A 20,725-nucleotide genomic window follows, 5' to 3' on the forward strand; every position below is an offset into this window, starting at 1 on the left:
ACAAAAATGACAAAAATGACAAAAATGACAAAAATGACAAAAATGACAAAAATGACAAAAATGACAAAAATGACAAAAATGACAAAAATGACAAAAATGACAAAAATGACAAAAATGACAAAAATGACAAAAATGACAAAAATGACAAAAATGACAAAAATGACAAAAATGACAAAAATGACAAAAATGACAAAAATGACAAAAATGACAAAAATGACAAAAATGACAAAAATGACAAAAATGACAAAAATGACAAAAATGACAAAAATGACAAAAATGACAAAAATGACAAAAATGACAAAAATGACAAAAATGACAAAAATGACAAAAATGACAAAAATGACAAAAATGACAAAAATGACAAAAATGACAAAAATGACAAAAATGACAAAAATGACAAAAATGACAAAAATGACAAAAATGACAAAAATGACAAAAATGACAAAAATGACAAAAATGACAAAAATGACAAAAATGACAAAAATGACAAAAATGACAAAAATGACAAAAATGACAAAAATGACAAAAATGACAAAAATGACAAAAATGACAAAAATGACAAAAATGACAAAAATGACAAAAATGACAAAAATGACAAAAATGACAAAAATGACAAAAATGACAAAAATGACAAAAATGACAAAAATGACAAAAATGACAAAAATGACAAAAATGACAAAAATGACAAAAAAGACAAAAAAGACAAAAATGACAAAAATTACAAAAATTACAAAAATTACAAAAATTACAAAAATTACAAAAATTACAAAAATTACAAAAATTACAAAAATTACAAAAATTACAAAAATTACAAAAATTACAAAAATTACAAAAATTACAAAAATTACAAAAATTACAAAAATTACAAAAATTACAAAAATGACAAAAATGACAAAAATGACAAAAATGACAAAAATGACAAAAATGACAAAAATGACAAAAATGACAAAAATGACAAAAATGACAAAAATGACAAAAATGACAAAAATGACAAAAATGACAAAAATGACAAAAATGACAAAAATGACAAAAATGACAAAAATGACAAAAATGACAAAAATGACAAAAATGACAAAAATGACAAAAATGACAAAAATGACAAAAATGACAAAAATGACAAAAATGACAAAAATGACAAAAATGACAAAAATGACAAAAATGACAAAAAAAACAAAAATGACAAAAATGACAAAAATGACAAAAATGACAAAAATGACAAAAATGACAAAAATGACAAAAATGACAAAAATGACAAAAATGACAAAAATGACAAAAATGACAAAAATGACAAAAATGACAAAAATGACAAAAATGACAAAAATGACAAAAATGACAAAAATGACAAAAATGACAAAAATGACAAAAATGACAAAAATGACAAAAATGACAAAAATGACAAAAATGACAAAAATGACAAAAATGACAAAAATGACAAAAATGACAAAAATGACAAAAATGACAAAAATGACAAAAATGACAAAAATGACAAAAATGACAAAAATGACAAAAATGACAAAAATGACAAAAATGACAAAAATGACAAAAATGACAAAAATGACAAAAATGACAAAAATGACAAAAATGACAAAAATGACAAAAATGACAAAAATGACAAAAATGACAAAAATGACAAAAATGACAAAAATGACAAAAATGACAAAAATGACAAAAATGACAAAAATGACAAAAATGACAAAAATGACAAAAATGGCAAAAATGACAAAAATGACAAAAATGACAAAAATGACAAAAATGACAAAAATGACAAAAATGACAAAAATGACAAAAATGACAAAAATGACAAAAATGACAAAAATGACAAAAATGACAAAAATGACAAAAATGACAAAAATGACAAAAATGACAAAAATGACAAAAATGACAAAAATGACAAAAATGACAAAAATGACAAAAATGACAAAAATGACAAAAATGACAAAAATGACAAAAATGACAAAAATGACAAAAATGACAAAAATGACAAAAATGACAAAAATGACAAAAATGACAAAAATGACAAAAATGACAAAAATGACAAAAATGACAAAAATGACAAAAATGACAAAAATGACAAAAATGACAAAAATGACAAAAATGACAAAAATGACAAAAATGACAAAAATGACAAAAATGACAAAAATGACAAAAATGACAAAAATGACAAAAATGACAAAAATGACAAAAATGACAAAAATGACAAAAATGACAAAAATGACAAAAATGACAAAAATGACAAAAATGACAAAAATGACAAAAATGACAAAAATGACAAAAATGACAAAAATGACAAAAATGACAAAAATGACAAAAATGGCAAAAATGACAAAAATGACAAAAATGACAAAAATGACCAAAATGACAAAAATGACAAAAATGACCAAAATGACAAAAATGACAAAAATGACAAAAATGACAAAAATGACAAAAATGACAAAAATGACAAAAATGACAAAAATGACAAAAATGACAAAAATGACAAAAATGACAAAAATGACAAAAATGACAAAAATGACAAAAATGACAAAAATGACAAAAATGACAAAAATGACAAAAATGACAAAAATGACAAAAATGACAAAAATGACAAAAATGACAAAAATGACAAAAATGACAAAAATGACAAAAATGACAAAAATGACAAAAATGACAAAAATGACAAAAATGACAAAAATGACAAAAATGACAAAAATGACAAAAATGACAAAAATGACAAAAATGACAAAAATGACAAAAAAGACAAAAATGACAAAAATGACAAAAATGACAAAAATGACAAAAATGACAAAAATGACAAAAATGACAAAAATGACAAAAATGACAAAAATGACAAAAATGACAAAAATGACAAAAATGACAAAAATAACAAAAATAACAAAAAAGACAAAAAAAGACAAAAATGACAAAAATGACAAAATTGACAAAAATGACAAAAATGACAAAAAATCATCCTCGTTAATAAGTTCATCAAATTTAAAGAACATTTCCAAACATAAGCTGATGATGCCATCAGGATTAAACATTTTGACTGTAAAACGCCACCACCTTTCCAACTTGTCCATGTCACATTTCCAACCACAACCCACACAACAATATGTCTAAATACTGCCGGGAACAAATTCATTCAATTCCAATCGGCTTTCGCTTTCAGACAGATTTTACAACTTTCTCCTGTAATTCATTCTATTCCACAGATCCTTGTCACTATCGGACGGACAGCTGCTGGGAGTGGATTTTCCCCCGGAGTTGGACACCGGACTTTTCGCATCTAGATCGCTCTCTCTGGCCCCGGGAACAACCGAAGCTTGAAAAGGTCGCCATATTCCATAGACCTGGCCCATCAATCGGCTGATGCTGCTGAAATCCTGTAAAACGGCTTTTTTGCATGAGAGATGGCTCGCAGCAGGGAAAATTTAATCCTGACGAATGAGTAACAAAAGCATTTTCCATCACCAACCAGCAGCAGCCCACACCAGGCAGAGACCAGCCAATGAGTGACTGACGTAGGTGGGTGGGCGTTGAGGATACTAACAGCAACAGCCCTAAAGTCAAAACCAATCCTCCCACTTCTGGTGCTGCTGTTGCCTGACGAACTTTGCGTTTGTAGGGAAAATTGAATCAGATCGGATCCCTAGTAAGACCCACCTTCGGATGATGATAGTGAGTTGCAGGAGGTATTAATCGTATGGAGCTGAGCTGAGCCCAAATCAAACCAACTGGATTCTCGGGGAGTAAAAAAACGAATAAATTTTAAACAAAAGACCGTCCGCCGTGTCGGTGGAATGGAATCGTGCAAAACTCCCAGTGTCTCGCATGATAGTGAGTAATAAATTAACGGAGATAAAAGAATGAATGAATGAACGAATGGAAAGTAAGCACCGAGGGCCGGAAGTGGAGGAACATTGCGCAGTGAAAGGGTTGAAGTTTGGGCATCGGGGAACACATCACTACTGGAAACAGACATCACCCAGCAGCGCCATGCTTCGTGCTCCGTGCAGTGCCTTGCTGTTAATGCACGGTGGATTAATCCTTATTAGTGTGTTCACTTCGGAGAAAAATCTGAAGTTTAAATTTAATTTTGCTCTCACGCATTCCATATCGCAGTGCGAACACCTGATATGTTTTTGTAATTTTTAACACTTTGTCATAACTCAAATACCTTTCAAAAACAACCATATAATACTTGGGAGAGTGGGGATTCATGGGCCACATTTTTTCTAAGCTCCATAACTTCTTTATAATGAATGATAAAATGAAAAATAAAAACATTTCTAACATATCATTAGGCATTTTCATTAAATTTTTAATATGTTATTTTCCCCAAGTTCTGGCTGTTTAACAAAAAAGCAAAATTTTTTGGATTTTGAAAAATGGTGGGGAATCGTGGGCCACCAAATCCAAATTGACCAAATAACATGCAAAGTTCATGAGTTGACCCAAAACTGGAATTTCGTAATTTATTTAGTTATATTTAGTTTTATTATATTACACGATTCCCCACAAGCTATGATTTGGAAATTGGTTGCGTTTGTGTGATTTGGGGATGTTTCATCAAAAATTCCGTTTCCACGCGAAAGAATATGACAAAACTAATATCATAAGCGTACGAGCATAATTGTGTTATGAACTTTAGCTCCCCATCGATGCAATAAGCGGGTGCTTGTTTAATTATGTAAATTAATTCTTTAAAAAAATTTAAGCTTGATAAATAAAACAAGCATATGATGCGTGTTTAAGTCAACAACATTTAGAAAAATATGCTTACGCAAAGCGACAGCGATGACAGTTGAATTGAGATTTTAATCTCAACACACTCTGAGATATTCAAAGTGGCCCACGTTACCCCACTCTTCCCTACATATGGGACAAATGATTTAAGGGAAAAATAGGAAATTTTTGAAGAATTGTTGGCCATATTCCGAGGGGATATTATTCACCCTTACTTTGGTTTTTTTCTTATTTACATAACAATAAGTCATCCTACTGATTTTGGGACAAATCAGAAAGGGTCGATGCATTTTCATGGTCACTTGTATTGGAATAACATTTATATATATAAATAGTAATTTCCGTTTGTTTGTTTGTTTGTTTGTTTGTTTGTTTGTTCGTTTGTATGTTTGTCTTCAATATACTCAGCCGCCTTAAGAGCTAGAGAGCTAAAATTTGGCATGGGTGCTCATTTGGACCAGGAATGATGAAAAATGTTTTTAGATTTTTGGATGACCCCTTTTGAAGGGGGTCGTCCATACAACACAAATGTTATTTTAGCAATATTGACGTTATTATACATCGGATTAAGATGAAAATTTACACATGAGGGTTTTGAGAGATGGGCAATTGATTTCATGTATTGAATTTTTGACAGGAGTCGGCAAAAGGAGTCGTTCATATTAACTTTTTAATATTTTTGTGATATTGACGTTATTATGCATCGGATTGAGATAAAAATTTGGGCTCGGAAATTTTAAGAGACGGGCAATCGATTGCCGATATAAAAATTCTGAGTAAGGAGCCAACCAAAAGGGTCGTCCATATTAACTGGTGCCTTTTTTGCGATATTGACGTTATTATACATCAGATTTAGATGGAATTGGTACACGAGAGTTTTGAATGACGTGCAATCGATTTCAGGTATCAAATTCAGTTTAAGGGGCCGGCAAAAGGGGTCGTCCATAGTAATGTTTCAATATTTTCGTGGTATTGACGTTAATATACATCGGATTGAGATGAAAACTTGCACATATAAATTTTTAAAGTCAAAAAAATTGATTCCAATTATCCAATTTTTGGTCAGGGGTCAGCCAAAAGTATCGTCCATATTAACTATTCCCTTTTTTTTGCGATATTGACGTTACTATGCAATAAATTGGTTTGAAAATTTGCTCAGGATAGTTTTGAGTGAAGAGCAATCGATTTAGAAATCAAAGTTTGTAAGAGAGGAAAGAGGTCTCCTTTCTTCGGGACCTTTACGAGGATACCCTGCATCCAGTAGGCCGGGAATGTTGCAGTATCTTAAATGTCAGCGAAAAGACGGAGCAACAGTTGTGCTGACAAGCCAGGGTCGGCTTTGGGCATTTCAGCAGGAATGCAATCGATTCCAGGCGCTTTGTTGGATTTCATGTCCTTGATTGCCGCTTCTATTTCAGCCAGCGAGGGCGCTTCCGAGTTGACGCCATTAATGCGACTTACTGTGGGCGCCTCGAGCTGCGGGTTCTGTTGGCCATTGCTATTTGTAACTCGGAAAAGTTGATCAAAATGCTCAGTCCAACGCATGAGCTGATCTGTTCGATCTGTCAGCAGCTGACCTGCTCGGTTTTCAGCGGCATTCTTGCATTAGTCCTTGCACCACTAAGGCGGCGAGAAATATCATATAATAATCGGATATCTCCAATGACGGCGGCTCTTTCTCCCTCTTCGGCTAGGGAGTTTGTCCAGGCTCTCTTGTCTCGTTTATAAGCTCGTTTAACTGCCTTTTCCAGCTCCGCATATCGTAAGCGGGCGGCTGCTTTGGCTGACCCGGTACATGCCTGCTCAATTCCGACTTTCGCCTTTCTCCGATCATCGATCATCCTCCAGGTTTCATCCGATATCCATTCACTTCGTCTTCCACAAACTTTACCGAGAGTACCATGGCTCGTCGTGATAAAGGCATTCTTGATTCCACACCACTGTTCTTCGACTGTTCCGTCTGTCGGCAGCTCCGAGGCTCGGGATTCTAGCTGTTCAACGTATGCCCTTTTCACCTCTGGATTCTCCAACCGGCGGACGTCGTATCGTCACCCGACTTTCTCCTCGCGCCGTTGGACGCGCGCAACTCTCAGTCTTATTTCACCAAGGATGAGGTGATGGTCAGATGCAATGTCTGCGCTTCGTTTGTTGCGGACATCAAGAAGGCTCCTTCTCTATTTTCGGCTGATGCAAATGTGGTCAATTTGATTTTCTGTTCGGCCATCTCGGGATACCCAAGTGACCTTATGTGCTAGTCGATAGGGGAAGAGCGATCCACCGATCACCATGTTGTTGTTGCCACAAAATTCTACAAACAGCTCTCCTTTTTCGCTCATCTGTCCTAAGCCATGGCGTCCCATGATGCGCTCAAAGTCCTGATTATCGGAGCCAATCTTTGCGTTGAAGTTGCGTAAGTGGATTTGAATGTCACCCTTCGGAATTCTCTCAACCACGCTGTTCAATTGACTGTAAAACTGCTCTTTCTCCTGCAAATCGGCAACGTCAGTTGGCGCATAACACTGGACCATTGTAAGGTTTCTAACCCGTGTTCTGAATCTGGCTACGATTCTTCTTTCCTTTATCGGTTCCCATCTTATGAGTGCCCCATGGGCCTGCGGGCTTAATAGAAAACCAACTCCTCGTTCCCGAGTAGCGTGTTCTCCTCGTATGCCAGAGTAAAGCAGAACTTGCCCGGACTGTGTCTTGTGTTCTCCAGTGTTAGGCCAACGGACTTCGCTCAGTCCCAATATCTCTAGCTTGAGGCGGCTAGCTTCTCTAGCAAGTTGAGCCAGCTTACCTGGCTGGGCAAGGGTCAAAACATTCCAAGTTCCAATTCTAGTCCGTGTTTTCATGCTAAAAGTCGTTGCCAAAGTTCCAATTCGGTTATTTCTTCTCTCAGTTTCCGTAACAATACAAGATATCAGGAGCAGTAGGTTGTTAGCCGCGATGGGGCTGCCATCTTGGACTTAGCTGGCGGGAGTCGCATTTCATAGATTCAGCCGCTCGCTGCGAGACAGACGCTGCTTGAACCGCCCCTGACCTGGAGAACAGACGCTCGGTTGTTGTAGCACACCGCCCCTGACCTGGGGAATAGACGTATGCGGCCACCTTCTCAGTCTGCATGCGACCAAAGCATCCACTGGGGTTGGGTACCCGATCTCCGCTTAGGTTACTCGCATCCCAGCCGGCACCACGGGGAGGTAGAGATAGGAGTTGTAAATAAGAGGTGATATGACCACTATGGGTTCTCGTGTTGCACATTATCCACCTTTTACCAGCCAGTGTGGTCCCATGCGTTCAGCAAAACTTTTTGCCGAGGTCTCCCGGCTGCCACAGCTGGGCGAATATTTCGTCGATTCGAAAATGTTCGCGGGGGTGGCGTGATTGCTTTGGCACTTTTGCGTGCACGCCCCAGGAATGACATTTCGTTCCGGTGGTTTCCTGATGGCCTTGGAGGGTTTTCGGGTGCCTTGGCGGGTTTCCGGACCATCACAGTGGGACCAACGGTCAGTGTAACGGCTGCTGGAGGAAGCTATGTATAGTAGACTAGTTCACTTTTCGGCTTTTTTCGCAGATCAAAGCCGAACTCATATAGGTTGTTTTCAAGTATTTCTGCCAAATTTGAGATCTATTGATCTAATTTCTGTTCTGCGCAATGAGTTTTTGTGAAAAAAGTCCATTTTTCTTGAAAATTTTCTTATAAGAGTTCTTGCAAGCCCCTTTTAATATGAAACGAAAATTTAAGGATGCATGGTGGTTGATATTATAAACAATTTAATGTATCTGTTTAATATAACCGTTCAAAACAAACCAAATAAATTAAAAAAATCATAAACTACCAACTTGAACAGAAATTTTACTTACAAGTTGAAAGTTAAAAATCTACAGTAAATTAGATAAAAATATTTTTCACAAAAGCTTTTCTTGTAAAGCTAGCTCTTTTTATTACCTTTTTTTTATGTATTAAACATACAAATTGGATATATAGCCGTCAAGTTATTTACAGATGTTTGCAACAAATTTGAATTGATAAAATATTTTTCATTCAAGTTTTTTCCTCATCAACTTGTGCACAAGCAAATATATTTTATTCAATCTAGTACCCCAAGACTGAGCCAGGAGTAAAAAAAAGCGCGCGCTTTGATCAAGTTGTATGCAAGTTCTCTTGATGCCACGTTTTTCAGGTTGCATGAAGTTAAAACTTGAATAGGAACATAATTGTGATTTAAAAACTGATGCATTAATATTTGAATAATTTTGCTCCTATTCTTGCGATAATTAAACTTAATACATCAAATGATTGATAATGAACAGGGCTACATTAACAAGAAAAGATTTTGTGAAAAATATTTTTTTCAGATTTACTGTAGATTTTAAACTTTCAACTTGTAAGTAAAATTTCTGTAAAAGTTGGTAGTTTATGATTTTTTTAAATTTTTTCGGTTTGTTTTGAACGATTATCTAAAACAGATCCATAAAACAGCTAATAATATCAACCACCATATATTCTAAAATTATCATTTAATATCAACAGAGGCTTTCTAGAACTCTCATAAGAAAATTTTCAAGAAAAATGGACTTTTTTCACTCGTTGCGCGGAACAGAAATTAGATCAATAGATCTCAAATTTGGCAGAAATACTTGAAAATGCCTGAGGAACAACCCATATGAGTCCGGCTTTGATCTGCGAAAAAAGTCGAAAAGTGAACTAGTCTAATGTATAGTGAGCTTCTCGAATCTGTCAACCTTATCTGACTGAGTAAGTCCTTTTTTCTAAGCTTTTTAGCACAACACTTCTGTGCTATATTCACCTAAGTGTAAGCACGCGAATTTAACGGTTTCACCCAACTGAACTACAAGAGCAAGTGATTCAGGAAGTAGCATTGGAAATCTGCCTTCTTGAATCTCGTTTAACTTCGTACCGGTACTACCCGATACGAAGACCCAATCGAGAAGTTGAACCAATAACTCTCTTATCCGCGAATTTACAATTTAGGCTTGTCTTCCCCTTCCAAACCTAAGTTCAAAGACCAAGCTTTTTCTCTCCCAAACTTAGTGCACAAAAGAATCCCGAAAGAGGTCATTCACCTGATGCACAACAAGTTTACACACGGTAATCTTCTGGAAGATAACTTTCTAAACCATTTAACCTACTTCTGGGGATTTGGGTTGACTTTTTTCAAATAGTTATTCAATGTATACCTCTCAACCAATTATGTTTAATAACTTTTGACAAAACACTCATTTAGATTTCATCAAAATAAACTAAAGAGAGCATGAAATTGAGAAAAAGAAATATGTTGTTGGAATTATAGTGCTATACTTTCGCAAATACAGTAGAACCCCGCTTATCCAAGTTCAGCTTATCCGAACTTCCGCGTTATCCAAGCTACCTTTTCCATCAAAAAAATCCGAGTATTGTGTTTTCTCGACGCAATTTGTTGTTATGCTATTTAACCGAAGTTTATTGGTGAGTTTAAGTCGAATTTGTCGAAAACAACAAATAAATGGCATAACCAAATCCATGCATTCACTGCGCCTGGATGTATGCAATCCAGAGCATGGGGACAGGGTTTTCGATTTTGTATAATCCGAAGTGGTCATTCCCCCGACTACCTCGGATATGCGAGGTTTTACTGTATTTCAATCAACAACTTCATAAATAAATTTAAAAGCTCCATTCACTATTTACATCGGGGTATTAAAAATAAACTTCAAGGCAAAGATAAAATAACTCTCAAAAAAGTTGTGTCCGAATTTCAAACACAGAGCAAATCATTTTCCTTATATTAAGGAACTTCAATCAAAATGTTAATTTGTCTCAAAAATGTAGCTTTTTTTATTTTTAATATTAATGCACTCTATTTAAATAACAAAATTTCAACATTTTACCTCAAAAATGGTAATTTTCAAGTATTACTCAAATTTGGACTCCAACATTTTAATAAGAAAGTTGCCAATATTATTCACTTATTCATTTCACTGATTTATTCAAGTAAAAACCCAACTTGAAGATTACAGACATTATTATTAGTGGATTTTACGGCTACATCGATTAAAGTTGAGTTTGAGTTAGAATATTTCAAGCATTGGAGATTATTGACCTATAGAAATTTATAAGAACGTGACAGGTGTTGAAAATAAACAAGCATCTATTGGTCTTAAATCTCTTATATTTAAATTATTTCTAGTCAATGATTTGAACTTCCATGAAATAATCACACAAAACTGTATTTTCTACTCCACTGTGCAATTTTAACAAATCGTGTTGTGTAAAAATAAAATCCCATCCATCTTTTACCAAGCTTTCAGGAGAGCAACAAACAAATCCGGCTGGACACCGAGTGACCTCAAAGACTTATTCGTTTACTGAAAAGAACAAAAAAAAAAAAGAGCAACCAAAAAAAAGTGAACTCTCCAAAAGGGATTTGGAAAAACTCAATGGAAAATGGTCAGTTGAAAGTAGACAAATTTCCAACAAACACGAAACCGCATGGTCGTCATGGACTGAAGTGAATACAAAAGTGTAAAATAACTGGAAGGCGGCAAACGTTGAAAAGTGAGTTAAGCCAACGGAAGAGGCCAAAGTAAAGAAAAAAAAAAAGTTTTCGTTCGTTCAAAAGACCAACCCGACACGGGATGCAGGAAGTGGAATATTTTAGCGATATCTTATCCAGTGCCGGATCCCATCGTCCGGCCACCAGGACGGAAACCCAAAAACAGCAACCCAGAAACCAGACGGCGACAACGGTGGTGCATCTTGCTCGGAAATGTAGCTACGACGATTTCGGACTGGATTCTCAGAAGCACCACCAGGAGCATCCGCCGTCAGCTCTAACCTCACATAACAAATGCGATGAAAATGTAAATCATGCCGCAGATCCTTTCCGGCTGCTGCCCGGGGGAACGACGACGACGACGTCGACAACGTCATCGTCTTCATCGGCGTCGTCACCTTTTGCGTCCTCTTCGTCGTCGGCCAATTCATCGGAGGAGGACAATTCGCCCACCGAGATGAACAACTGCCTCAAGTTTGCCGAGAAGCCTACCCTGGTGAGTGCAATTTTTAGTAGGACGTAACTAACCAGTTGAATTGGTTTTCTGTTGCCAGTTTTCCAAGTACCTAGGTAGAGAGCGGGTTTATTCGATTTGTGCAAGAGGCTTTTCATTATTTTCTACTCACTGTTTAAGTTTTTCAATCATTTAACTAACCAGAGACGATTGATAACGATTCATATTAGGGTAGGCTTACCAAAATGAAATTTGTTAAACTAGAACTTTTGGTAGGGAAATCCAGCAAAAAGTAGGACATCTTTTAATCAAAAGAAGTACAATATAGGACATGATATTGTTTCATTTTAAAAAAAAATATCTAAGAAACTAAGTTTAAAGATGCCGGAATTAATGTGTCCATCCCGGGATTTCCCGGGCATCTTACAATTTCGGGAATTCCAGAATCCCGGGAATTTCCAACCATTATAAATCGAGCGCAATTTTTGAAATATTACACTCCTTAAAATTGAAAAATAGGTCATAATCAGTAAGAAATTTTTTTGTCCTACTCTGGTATATGGTTAGGCTGATTTTTTTTTCTAAAGATTGTAGACCGTACCGTTTTGCAACCAAAACCGGCTGTAGCGAACGCGATGATAACAAACTGAGAAGACTATACATCGATAGATGCGTTTCTGAGTTAAAGGGAGCTTATCTTAGCGATCACATACAATTTTTTGTTCGTTCGCACTGCAAGTTTTCTCGCTTGTGGGCAGACCACGCTTGGCCTACTAATGTGTTGTGGTAGATGCAACTCTATCTGTATCTATCACTTCATAGTAGTAGGCTCGTGCGGAACAAAAATTTGCTATGTGATGATAATGCTTCTATATAAATTTTACCCGCTCGTTTTCACCATCTTTCATTTAATCTAACGTTCTATTCATCTTTAAAAAAAAATCATAATCTTAAGATGTCCCTACTTAAAAAGACATCACTTTTCACCGATAAGGCTGATAAATTGAAGTTCATTGATGATTTATATTTAACCAATATTGTTTTAACCGTCTAATGCATGAATTATGAAAGAAATAAAACAACTTTTTTGTTGGTGGAAATAAGTTTGTTCTCCTATATCTTAGAAATTTATGTAAACTAAGCAGAAATTGTGTTCAATAGTTTAGTGGTATTTAAATAATTATATAGGTTTTTCAATACAGAATAATGCTTAAAAACATGTGAGTACAGAATATCATATATCTATGATCTCGTATGTAGTAGAGTGGGGTTTCTAATCTCCTTGATCAATTTTCCCGGGCATCTATAACTTTTTTTATTTTCATTTTTTTTATCTAATTTCTTTTATTTGAAAAAGATAACTATATATAAGCACACAATTGTAATCAAACAAAACGAGTTTGGCTCCTTAAAGCCTGAAGGTATAAGTCGTTTAAAATGAAAAAAAATACAAAAAAAATTCCTGGGGTCCCGGGAATAGCATAATCAGATTTCCCGATTCCTCGGAACGTAAACGTGACCAGGAAATGCACCCTCTAGCCGGAATGAATGGAATAACTTGAATTATATAAGTTTTTTTTGTATCTTAGGAATCTGTCACGTTTACAATTAGGCCTTCTAATTTTTATCTTTATTACATTATTCTAGATCAGTTTTAAATGAAAATTTTGGGAACACAAGGTAAAACATTTGTCTGAGATGCTAATAATGTAAAAGCAAAAATTGACTTATTTGGCATCACTGAATCCATATATGCATTAAACTTTTTTATATCTGCTCCAGGGCCGGAACATTTAAAGAAACTGTAACGAGCTTTATATATTGGAAACAAATTATCGTTATGTCTTATATCATCAAACAATAATTAGTAACCCATCACATGCAAACATGCAAAATGCTGATTTGAGCTGTTAAATGCAAAATTCAATTCCCAATTAGTTTAATAACTCTCATAAGGTTGCCAGATTGCCTGGTTTTATCCGGGTTTGCCCGGATATTTGATACAAAATTTTAGAACAGTCCCGCCCGGTTCGGTAGCCCGGATTTCATTGAAAAATGTTTGGATTTAGCCCGGATTTTTTCACTTTTTTTGGCAAATAATTAAAAAATCAATTATGTTGTAATTATTTTATTTAGCCAACAAAACATAGATTTTTCAGCAGATATTGCAAAAATAATCATGAAAGGATTTTTCGAAGAATTAAATACGATTTCAAATTTGTTTTTTGAATTTTGATGAAAAATAAAACATTTTTTTGAATTCTTTTATTTTGGTTTTTGTTGAGTAATTTCTAAGCATTGGTAAAATTTTCCCGGATATTGCCCGAATTTTTGGTCACGATTAAGAAATGAAAGGCCCGAATTTTGCCAGGATTTTTATAAAAAATTGCCCGGATTGTCCGGAACGGATACGGGCTGAAAAATTTCTGGCAACCTAACTTTATCACCGTCGATAAATTAATGGATTAGAAATATTTAAAGATAGCTAACAAAACTATTTTTATTTAATCATTAATCACATGGTTTGTGTTTAATCGATAGTAGAATAAATATTTCACTCATGACTGTTGGAAAGTTTCAATGTCTTCAGACTAAGAATCCAAAATTTAAAAAAAAATGCAACATTAAATTCAATTTTCATGGAGACAGTCTGTTCAAGATCGAAATTCAAAACCTAAAATCGGACTTCATTCAGAACCATAATTCGATGTCTCAAATCAAAATCGTAATATCAAATTACAAATACAAATCTTAAAATCAAAGTTACAATCACAGTTAAACAGGAATTGCAAAATTTATAATTTATGTTTAAATTTTATTTCACTTAAATATCTTTAAAACACAAAAAAATGCATTGCTTTTCATGTGATCTGTTAAAATTTTTAAAATATGATGCGGATAACAATTCATAATTTTAAATGATTTATTTATTTTATAAAAAAAAGTCATTCAAAAATGGTTCTTCTGATTTTGATCCGATTGCTCGAGACACAGACTCATAAATCTGAAAATCGGAAGATTGATAATATAGAAGTATTCATGTCTAGAGAATCGCTCAATGAAATTCGTAATTCGACCATGACAGCGTTTTTATGATAATAATTATTTAAGTATAAAATTAGGAAGTTGATATGCTGAATCCAGGGTATTTTCTTCAGTAATAGATAATTTAAAAAAAACATCAGAACCCAGTAATAAATTTTCGGCTAAAGTTGGAGAAGTTGCAATAAGAATTTCCAATCGCAGATTAAACTTGGAATGGAAATTCAATAGTGAAACTCAATTTTGGCAGCTGATCCTATTTAGTCAACTACAGTTATTTTTTTTTTTTTTTGTAGAGTGTTTAAATCAACACATACTTCCATAATGATCGAATAACTAACATTGATTTTGCATTATCCAAACTCATACTTATGCTTATAAAGTGGGCATTCCAGATTGTTCGGTTAGGTTAATTCTAGTCCCAACAAATCCCAGAAAACTTGAAATTTAAAAGTTTTTTAAATGTTTTTCTTCACTTTCCAATTTTCTGCAAATTTTCTTTCAAAAACTGATAATTTTCCCATTTTCTTAAATTTTTACAAATTTAAGAAAAAGTTAATCTGTATTTCTAGGAAGCCGTTATATTTTTTTCGAATGAGGAGAGATTTATTCCTTATCAGAACATAATGCTTGTTTCGGTAAAAACTACTTAAATGGTTTTTTACTCAAGAAATAAGAGAAAGAGAAGTTTTATTTATAGTAGGGTATGCCAGGGTTTCTTAGAAAAGTGGAAAATTGAAGCAAAAGGTCTTAATAAAGCCCAATTTTCTGTGCCTTTTCTATCCAATTTTTTTCTAGGCGTTTGGAAAGAGATTTAAAAGCTCAGGATTTTGTCCATCAATTGCCCAGATCAAGCAAGGGATTGTAAAAATTAGTGCTAAATTCCTCAGCCAACAAAAATGCAGTTAAAAATTTGCAATGTTTACTCTGAGGTCGAGAGTTCTGTTTAAAATAATTCGTGACTCAAAAATATCCTTTGATTATAAATTCAGATATTAATTATTTTTCTACGATCTGATAAATTATTCTTATAAAATAAGTATTTATCAAATGTCAAAAATATTAATTTTGTTTCTGGTTCATTAGTTTTTACTACAATTGACAGAGTGTTCAATATTCCTAAATTAGAGTTTTAGATCTAAGCCTTGAGCTCAAAATTCTGTATCTTAATATGAAGATAAACCCAAATCGAAATTTTGAGTATAAATTCCGGTATTGGATTCGGGATTTTTATTCGTATTCAGACACAGAATTAACATTTCAGGATGCGGAACTAGAACTTTAATTTAAGGATCTGAAAGTGGAATAATTGTTTGTTGTTGAAAGTCATAATCGAGGTGGTGAGTTCATGTTTGATATTGTTTAGCCAATTTTATGTATACTGGCTTGAAAAATCACTGGTTTTTTCATTCTGATTGAAAAACACAAGTTCAGTTTCTTTTTTTTTTTAAACACAATAAACTTTAGTATATTAATCCAGATTGAGAACACGGCAAAAACTTTAAATTCGAGCATTGATAGCCAAGAAAGCACAAGATCACTGGTTAACTTTTGCAGCTGGTCATTTTAAAACATTTTTTCATTTTTTTTTTTATTAATAAGGCACTCACAACAAATATCAATTTCTTCATTTGTCAACCCGCCCTTCGAAATTTCCAAAAAACCCGACGGGGGAAAATTATAAAGTTTAAGGTATTTTATGGTTGATATGAGTAGTCAACTAAGCTAAGCTAAGCTAAGCTATTCGAAAGATTTCAAAAGAAAAATCTAATTGTGAAAGATGGGAGTTTTATCACCTTTCATATTCTTGGTTTTATTGATTTTTCGCTCGAAAATTACTCAATTTTTGGATTTTATGCAATGATACAATTTGCAATTTTGTTGCACACAAGCTTTTGTGCAATTTGTTCGTATTAATAAGTTTTTTGAATTAATTTTTAGTATCCCCTCCTCTCGATGATTTATGGATGTTTTTGGACGGTTGTCTTTCGAGATATTTTTGTAATGCAAAATCTTAATTATAAGTTTCAGCAACCATTTTTGAGATTTTTAAAGTGAAGAGAACATAAAAAATTTTAATTTAAATCAATTTCTCAAACATAATTTTTGCTGAGATTTTTCTATAAATTAGGAAAATTTCAGAGTTTTTAACTAAGTATAAACTTTGTATCTAACATTTGAGGTTTAAAGTATAGAAGATAGAATACAACTAAAACTCATTACTCAAATCACTTTTGTATTTGTTAAACCAAATCCGCGAAGAACTTTAATAAAATAACAAAACTAAATTATGTTCTTGTGATTTTTATACACGGTTCAACAAAAAAGCGTTAAATTTTGTTTTACTTATTGTCTGGAAAAAGAAATCTGTCTGCCACATCTACTGTCTCATTTTCAAGAAAAAATAATACAATTAATTTTCGATAAAAATTGAAAAAATTGAATTTCTTCGTCTTGAAATAACCTCGGAAAAATAACAGGTGATCCTTTTCTGAATGCTCATAGCATCAAACACAGCCTGGAAAATATCACAATTGATTGTAATTAATTTAATTCGCGCAAAATTATTGAATACAGGTCAAATAAGAGGCAAATCGGTTGGATCTCACCAAAACTTCAAAAAAACAGCTTTGCTAGTATTTAAATAGTTTAAGATTCCAAAATATTTCATCACTCCGCTCAATTTATATAAGATCCACCAGCTGCTTTCTGTCCCCTTCTGCACTAAATTTGTATACTTGTACTCATTCATGTTAAGTTATGAGTCCAATTGTTTAATCCAATATAAACATTCAAATTTCCTCCCAAAATCAAACTTTTGAAAAAAAAATAAGGAGAACCCATTTTCTCACACTTCAATATTCCTTAAACAATTAAACTTTTTATTCAATTATTAATAAATTTCCTACTATCAATTTTCCGTACGAACTTTGCAGCGTAATTTTTTGGCAAGGTAGGAAGAATTGAATAAAATATTTGAATTCTCTTTGCTTCTACGCAAGGTTATTCTCTGAAAATTTTACGCAGTTGACTTTTTATGTTTTAATGCATCCCATCAAACATGAAATCGTATCAGGAATGAAAACTTAAGTCGTTTGCAATGGGTTGCAAATCGCAATTCAAACTGCAAAGTGAAAAGATCGTACTAAATGTCGTCTGATGTCAGTTTTAATCGGATATGATAGAAAGTTCGTCATGTTAGTAAAATTTTAAAAGACTAAGCTTCCGCTCGGGCTTCAAGTGAGAATATCATCGTCATGTTCTCTCTGCAACTAGCAGTGCATCCAAATGGCTAAAATTCATTTAGGAATTGAGTAATATTGACCAATGAGAGAACTGAAAAATATTGTCGCTGGCAACGATTTGAAGGTTATGAGAGTAAAATCTTGTACTCTCTTGCATTCTTCCGATAGGTATGAATAAGGTGTCGGATAACGCACAATTGGTGTAGTATTTATCGCTTAACACGTTCGTCGCCACGCTCATTTTAATAGTTTTACTAGAGGGGCCCAGAGAAATTCTCTGAGCGACAAAATGAAGAAGGAGACTCCTAGCTTTGCAACGTGTGGCTAAGCTGAGCGGGTAACACGAATAAGAGAGCGTCACACGTTTTTGATGTGACGGGGCCTCCCAGGAAATACACCCGTCACACGAATATGGGTCACTTGGCGACAAACGTGTTAAGAAAGAAATGAAATTTATCATTTACCTACCAAAGTGGAGGCAATATACACTTTGATAGGTGAAAGCTGTTTATTCAATGTTATACGATCTTTCTATCATGTAAATGGAACGTATATCAAAACAGCACAAAAATTTAGCTGATATAATTATTTATATGTACTCCCATTTGTTTATGTTGATTGATCTCTCTAAATATTTAGAATAGTTTATTCTTCTACTGCCAAACTACTCCGATCAAATGAAAATTTACAATAAGCCGAAACCTGGTTTTGAATTTTGTTCCTAAATACATAAATGTACACTGAACTAAGCAGAAACTCGTAATTGTTTGATTTCAGAAAGGTGTAAGGGTAAAGGGTACTTGCACTTCACTATGTTCAGCATCATGAATATTATATTTGAACGTAGTAGTTTGGCATTACCACAATTGCGTTATAAAAGTGTATTTGACCTCATTGAACACCATGTATATGAAAAATGAAAAGTTTATGCACAAATTTGTATGTGTAAAGAAGGCGCTTTTTAAAATAATAAATTTCCTCATACTCAAAAAATCCACATTCATATTTTAATTCGTGAATATTCCAATTTTATTACCAACAGATCAAACGCTTCGCACTAGGATTTCTACGCGCCACCGAGGAAAATCTACCGCTGATGTGCGACCACCATAAATCATCTCCAACTTCACCGCAGAAGAAATTGAATGACATCCTGTCGGAGGACATCTACAACCTGGATCGGATCGTTTCGAGCAAATTCGGTGACTCGTGCCGGCAATCGCTCGCCACGGGACGCCCTCTTCCGGCTGCTGCTGTTCCTTCCTTCCGGCCGGATGTGGAGTACGAGTTCCGCCGGAATGTGCTCATGCGGCGGCAGATCAACAGTGCCAATTCGAGCCCGAAACGGTTCATTCCGAACATCAAACGGACGGACAGCCTGAACAGCATCGAAGACAACGACTTGGATAGCGCTTCGTGGTTCCAGGCAGGATTGCCGAGAGAAATTTCGCTGGAAGTGCTGACAGAACAGGCCCCAGGGGCTTTCCTGGTGCGAAGAAGTACCACCAAGCATGGATGCTTCGCACTTTCCTTGAGGGTACCACCGCCTGGGCCAAAAGTAGTGCATTATTTAATCTTGAGAACCGAACGTGGTTATAAAATTAAGGTGAGAATTCATTACACGTTTTAACGAAAATGTTAACACACTTTTGGACACCTTCCATATTTCCCTAGCTAGATTTCTTTTATGCCATAACTTATTTCATTCTATTCTCCAATTCTCATTTACCTAGGGCTTCACCAAGGAATTTTCCTCGCTGCGAGCCCTGATCACGCACCATTCGGTGATGCCGGAAATGCTTCCGGTTCCGCTGTCTCTTCCTAGGCCCCAGAACATCCCCATCAAGTGCAAGCGAGTGGACGACTACGATAGCTTTAGCACCCTGCACGAGTTTTCCAAATTGTTCTCCGATCTGGACCTGTGATAGGCCTTGAAGCGACCATGGGAAGGAAAATGTTGACGCACACTGTTGTTTGATTTTTGTAATGATAAGATAACTGTGGGAAACCTGTGGGGAATAGGGACCGTTAGAATGTGAAAAAGAAATAAATGTTTGAATCGTCGAAGAATAATACGTCAAAAACATAAAACAATCAAAATTATAATCTATAAACCAAAAAAAAAACACAGTGATTTTTTTAAATTTTTTTAAATTAAATTTAAATTTTTGTAAAAAAAATGTCAATCAATGTACAAAACACTGAATTGTTCCGTTCCTTTAGTAATTTTTTTTTTGTAAACTAACTGATAAATAAAGCCATTAGAATGATCCTTATGTGCTTAAAAACCCTAAGACGTATGTATGATATTGTGATATGTATAGACCATGTATAGACCGTACCGTATACAACAATCTTTGACCGCAGCTGCATGTAAAATTGATTAGAATAAATTGGATAACGATGTATCAACATAACATTCATTAAGTATGTGACTGCATGTCTTTGCAGTTGAGTTTTGACATTCAATATCCGAAAAAACATCCCCATAAGTGCATTTGAAAATAAAAATAAAACGGAGAAATCAGTGAATATTTGTCCTTATTTATTAAAATATATATCCTTATTAAGAGCTAACTAGAAACAGTGCCATCTATTACGCCGTTCAAAAGTTACAAATCAAGCAATAGATGGCACTGTTTTTCGTCACTTTTTAACGGCTTCTTTAAAAGAGAGCACTGGAAATTTAACACAAGTTTCGG

At 34.3% G+C, this 20,725-nt stretch overlaps 1 protein-coding gene across 5 annotated transcripts in view; it reads left to right on the top strand.

The window, feature by feature from the left end:
* LOC129747096 (EGFR adapter protein-like) overlaps positions 1–20,421 on the top strand; it is a 258,316-nt gene extending 237,895 nt beyond the window's left edge. For 2 of the 5 annotated variants that reach the window (XM_055741112.1, XM_055741116.1), the window contains exons 2-5: positions 3,192–3,816; positions 11,031–11,778; positions 19,066–19,629; positions 19,757–20,421. In XM_055741112.1, coding sequence (XP_055597087.1) covers positions 11,365–11,778; positions 19,066–19,629; positions 19,757–19,948 — 1,170 coding nt within the window. In that variant the 5' untranslated portion in view covers positions 3,192–3,816; positions 11,031–11,364 and the 3' untranslated portion in view covers positions 19,949–20,421. The remainder of the gene's footprint in view (positions 1–3,191; positions 3,817–11,030; positions 11,779–19,065; positions 19,630–19,756) is intronic. The other 3 variants (XM_055741117.1, XM_055741115.1, XM_055741118.1) reach the window with 3 other exon arrangements.
* The last annotated feature ends 304 nt before the right edge of the window (positions 20,422–20,725 follow it).

The sequence above is a fragment of the Uranotaenia lowii genome, chromosome 2 (genome assembly GCF_029784155.1).
Source record: "Uranotaenia lowii strain MFRU-FL chromosome 2, ASM2978415v1, whole genome shotgun sequence".
NCBI classification, from domain to species: domain Eukaryota; kingdom Metazoa; phylum Arthropoda; class Insecta; order Diptera; family Culicidae; genus Uranotaenia; species Uranotaenia lowii.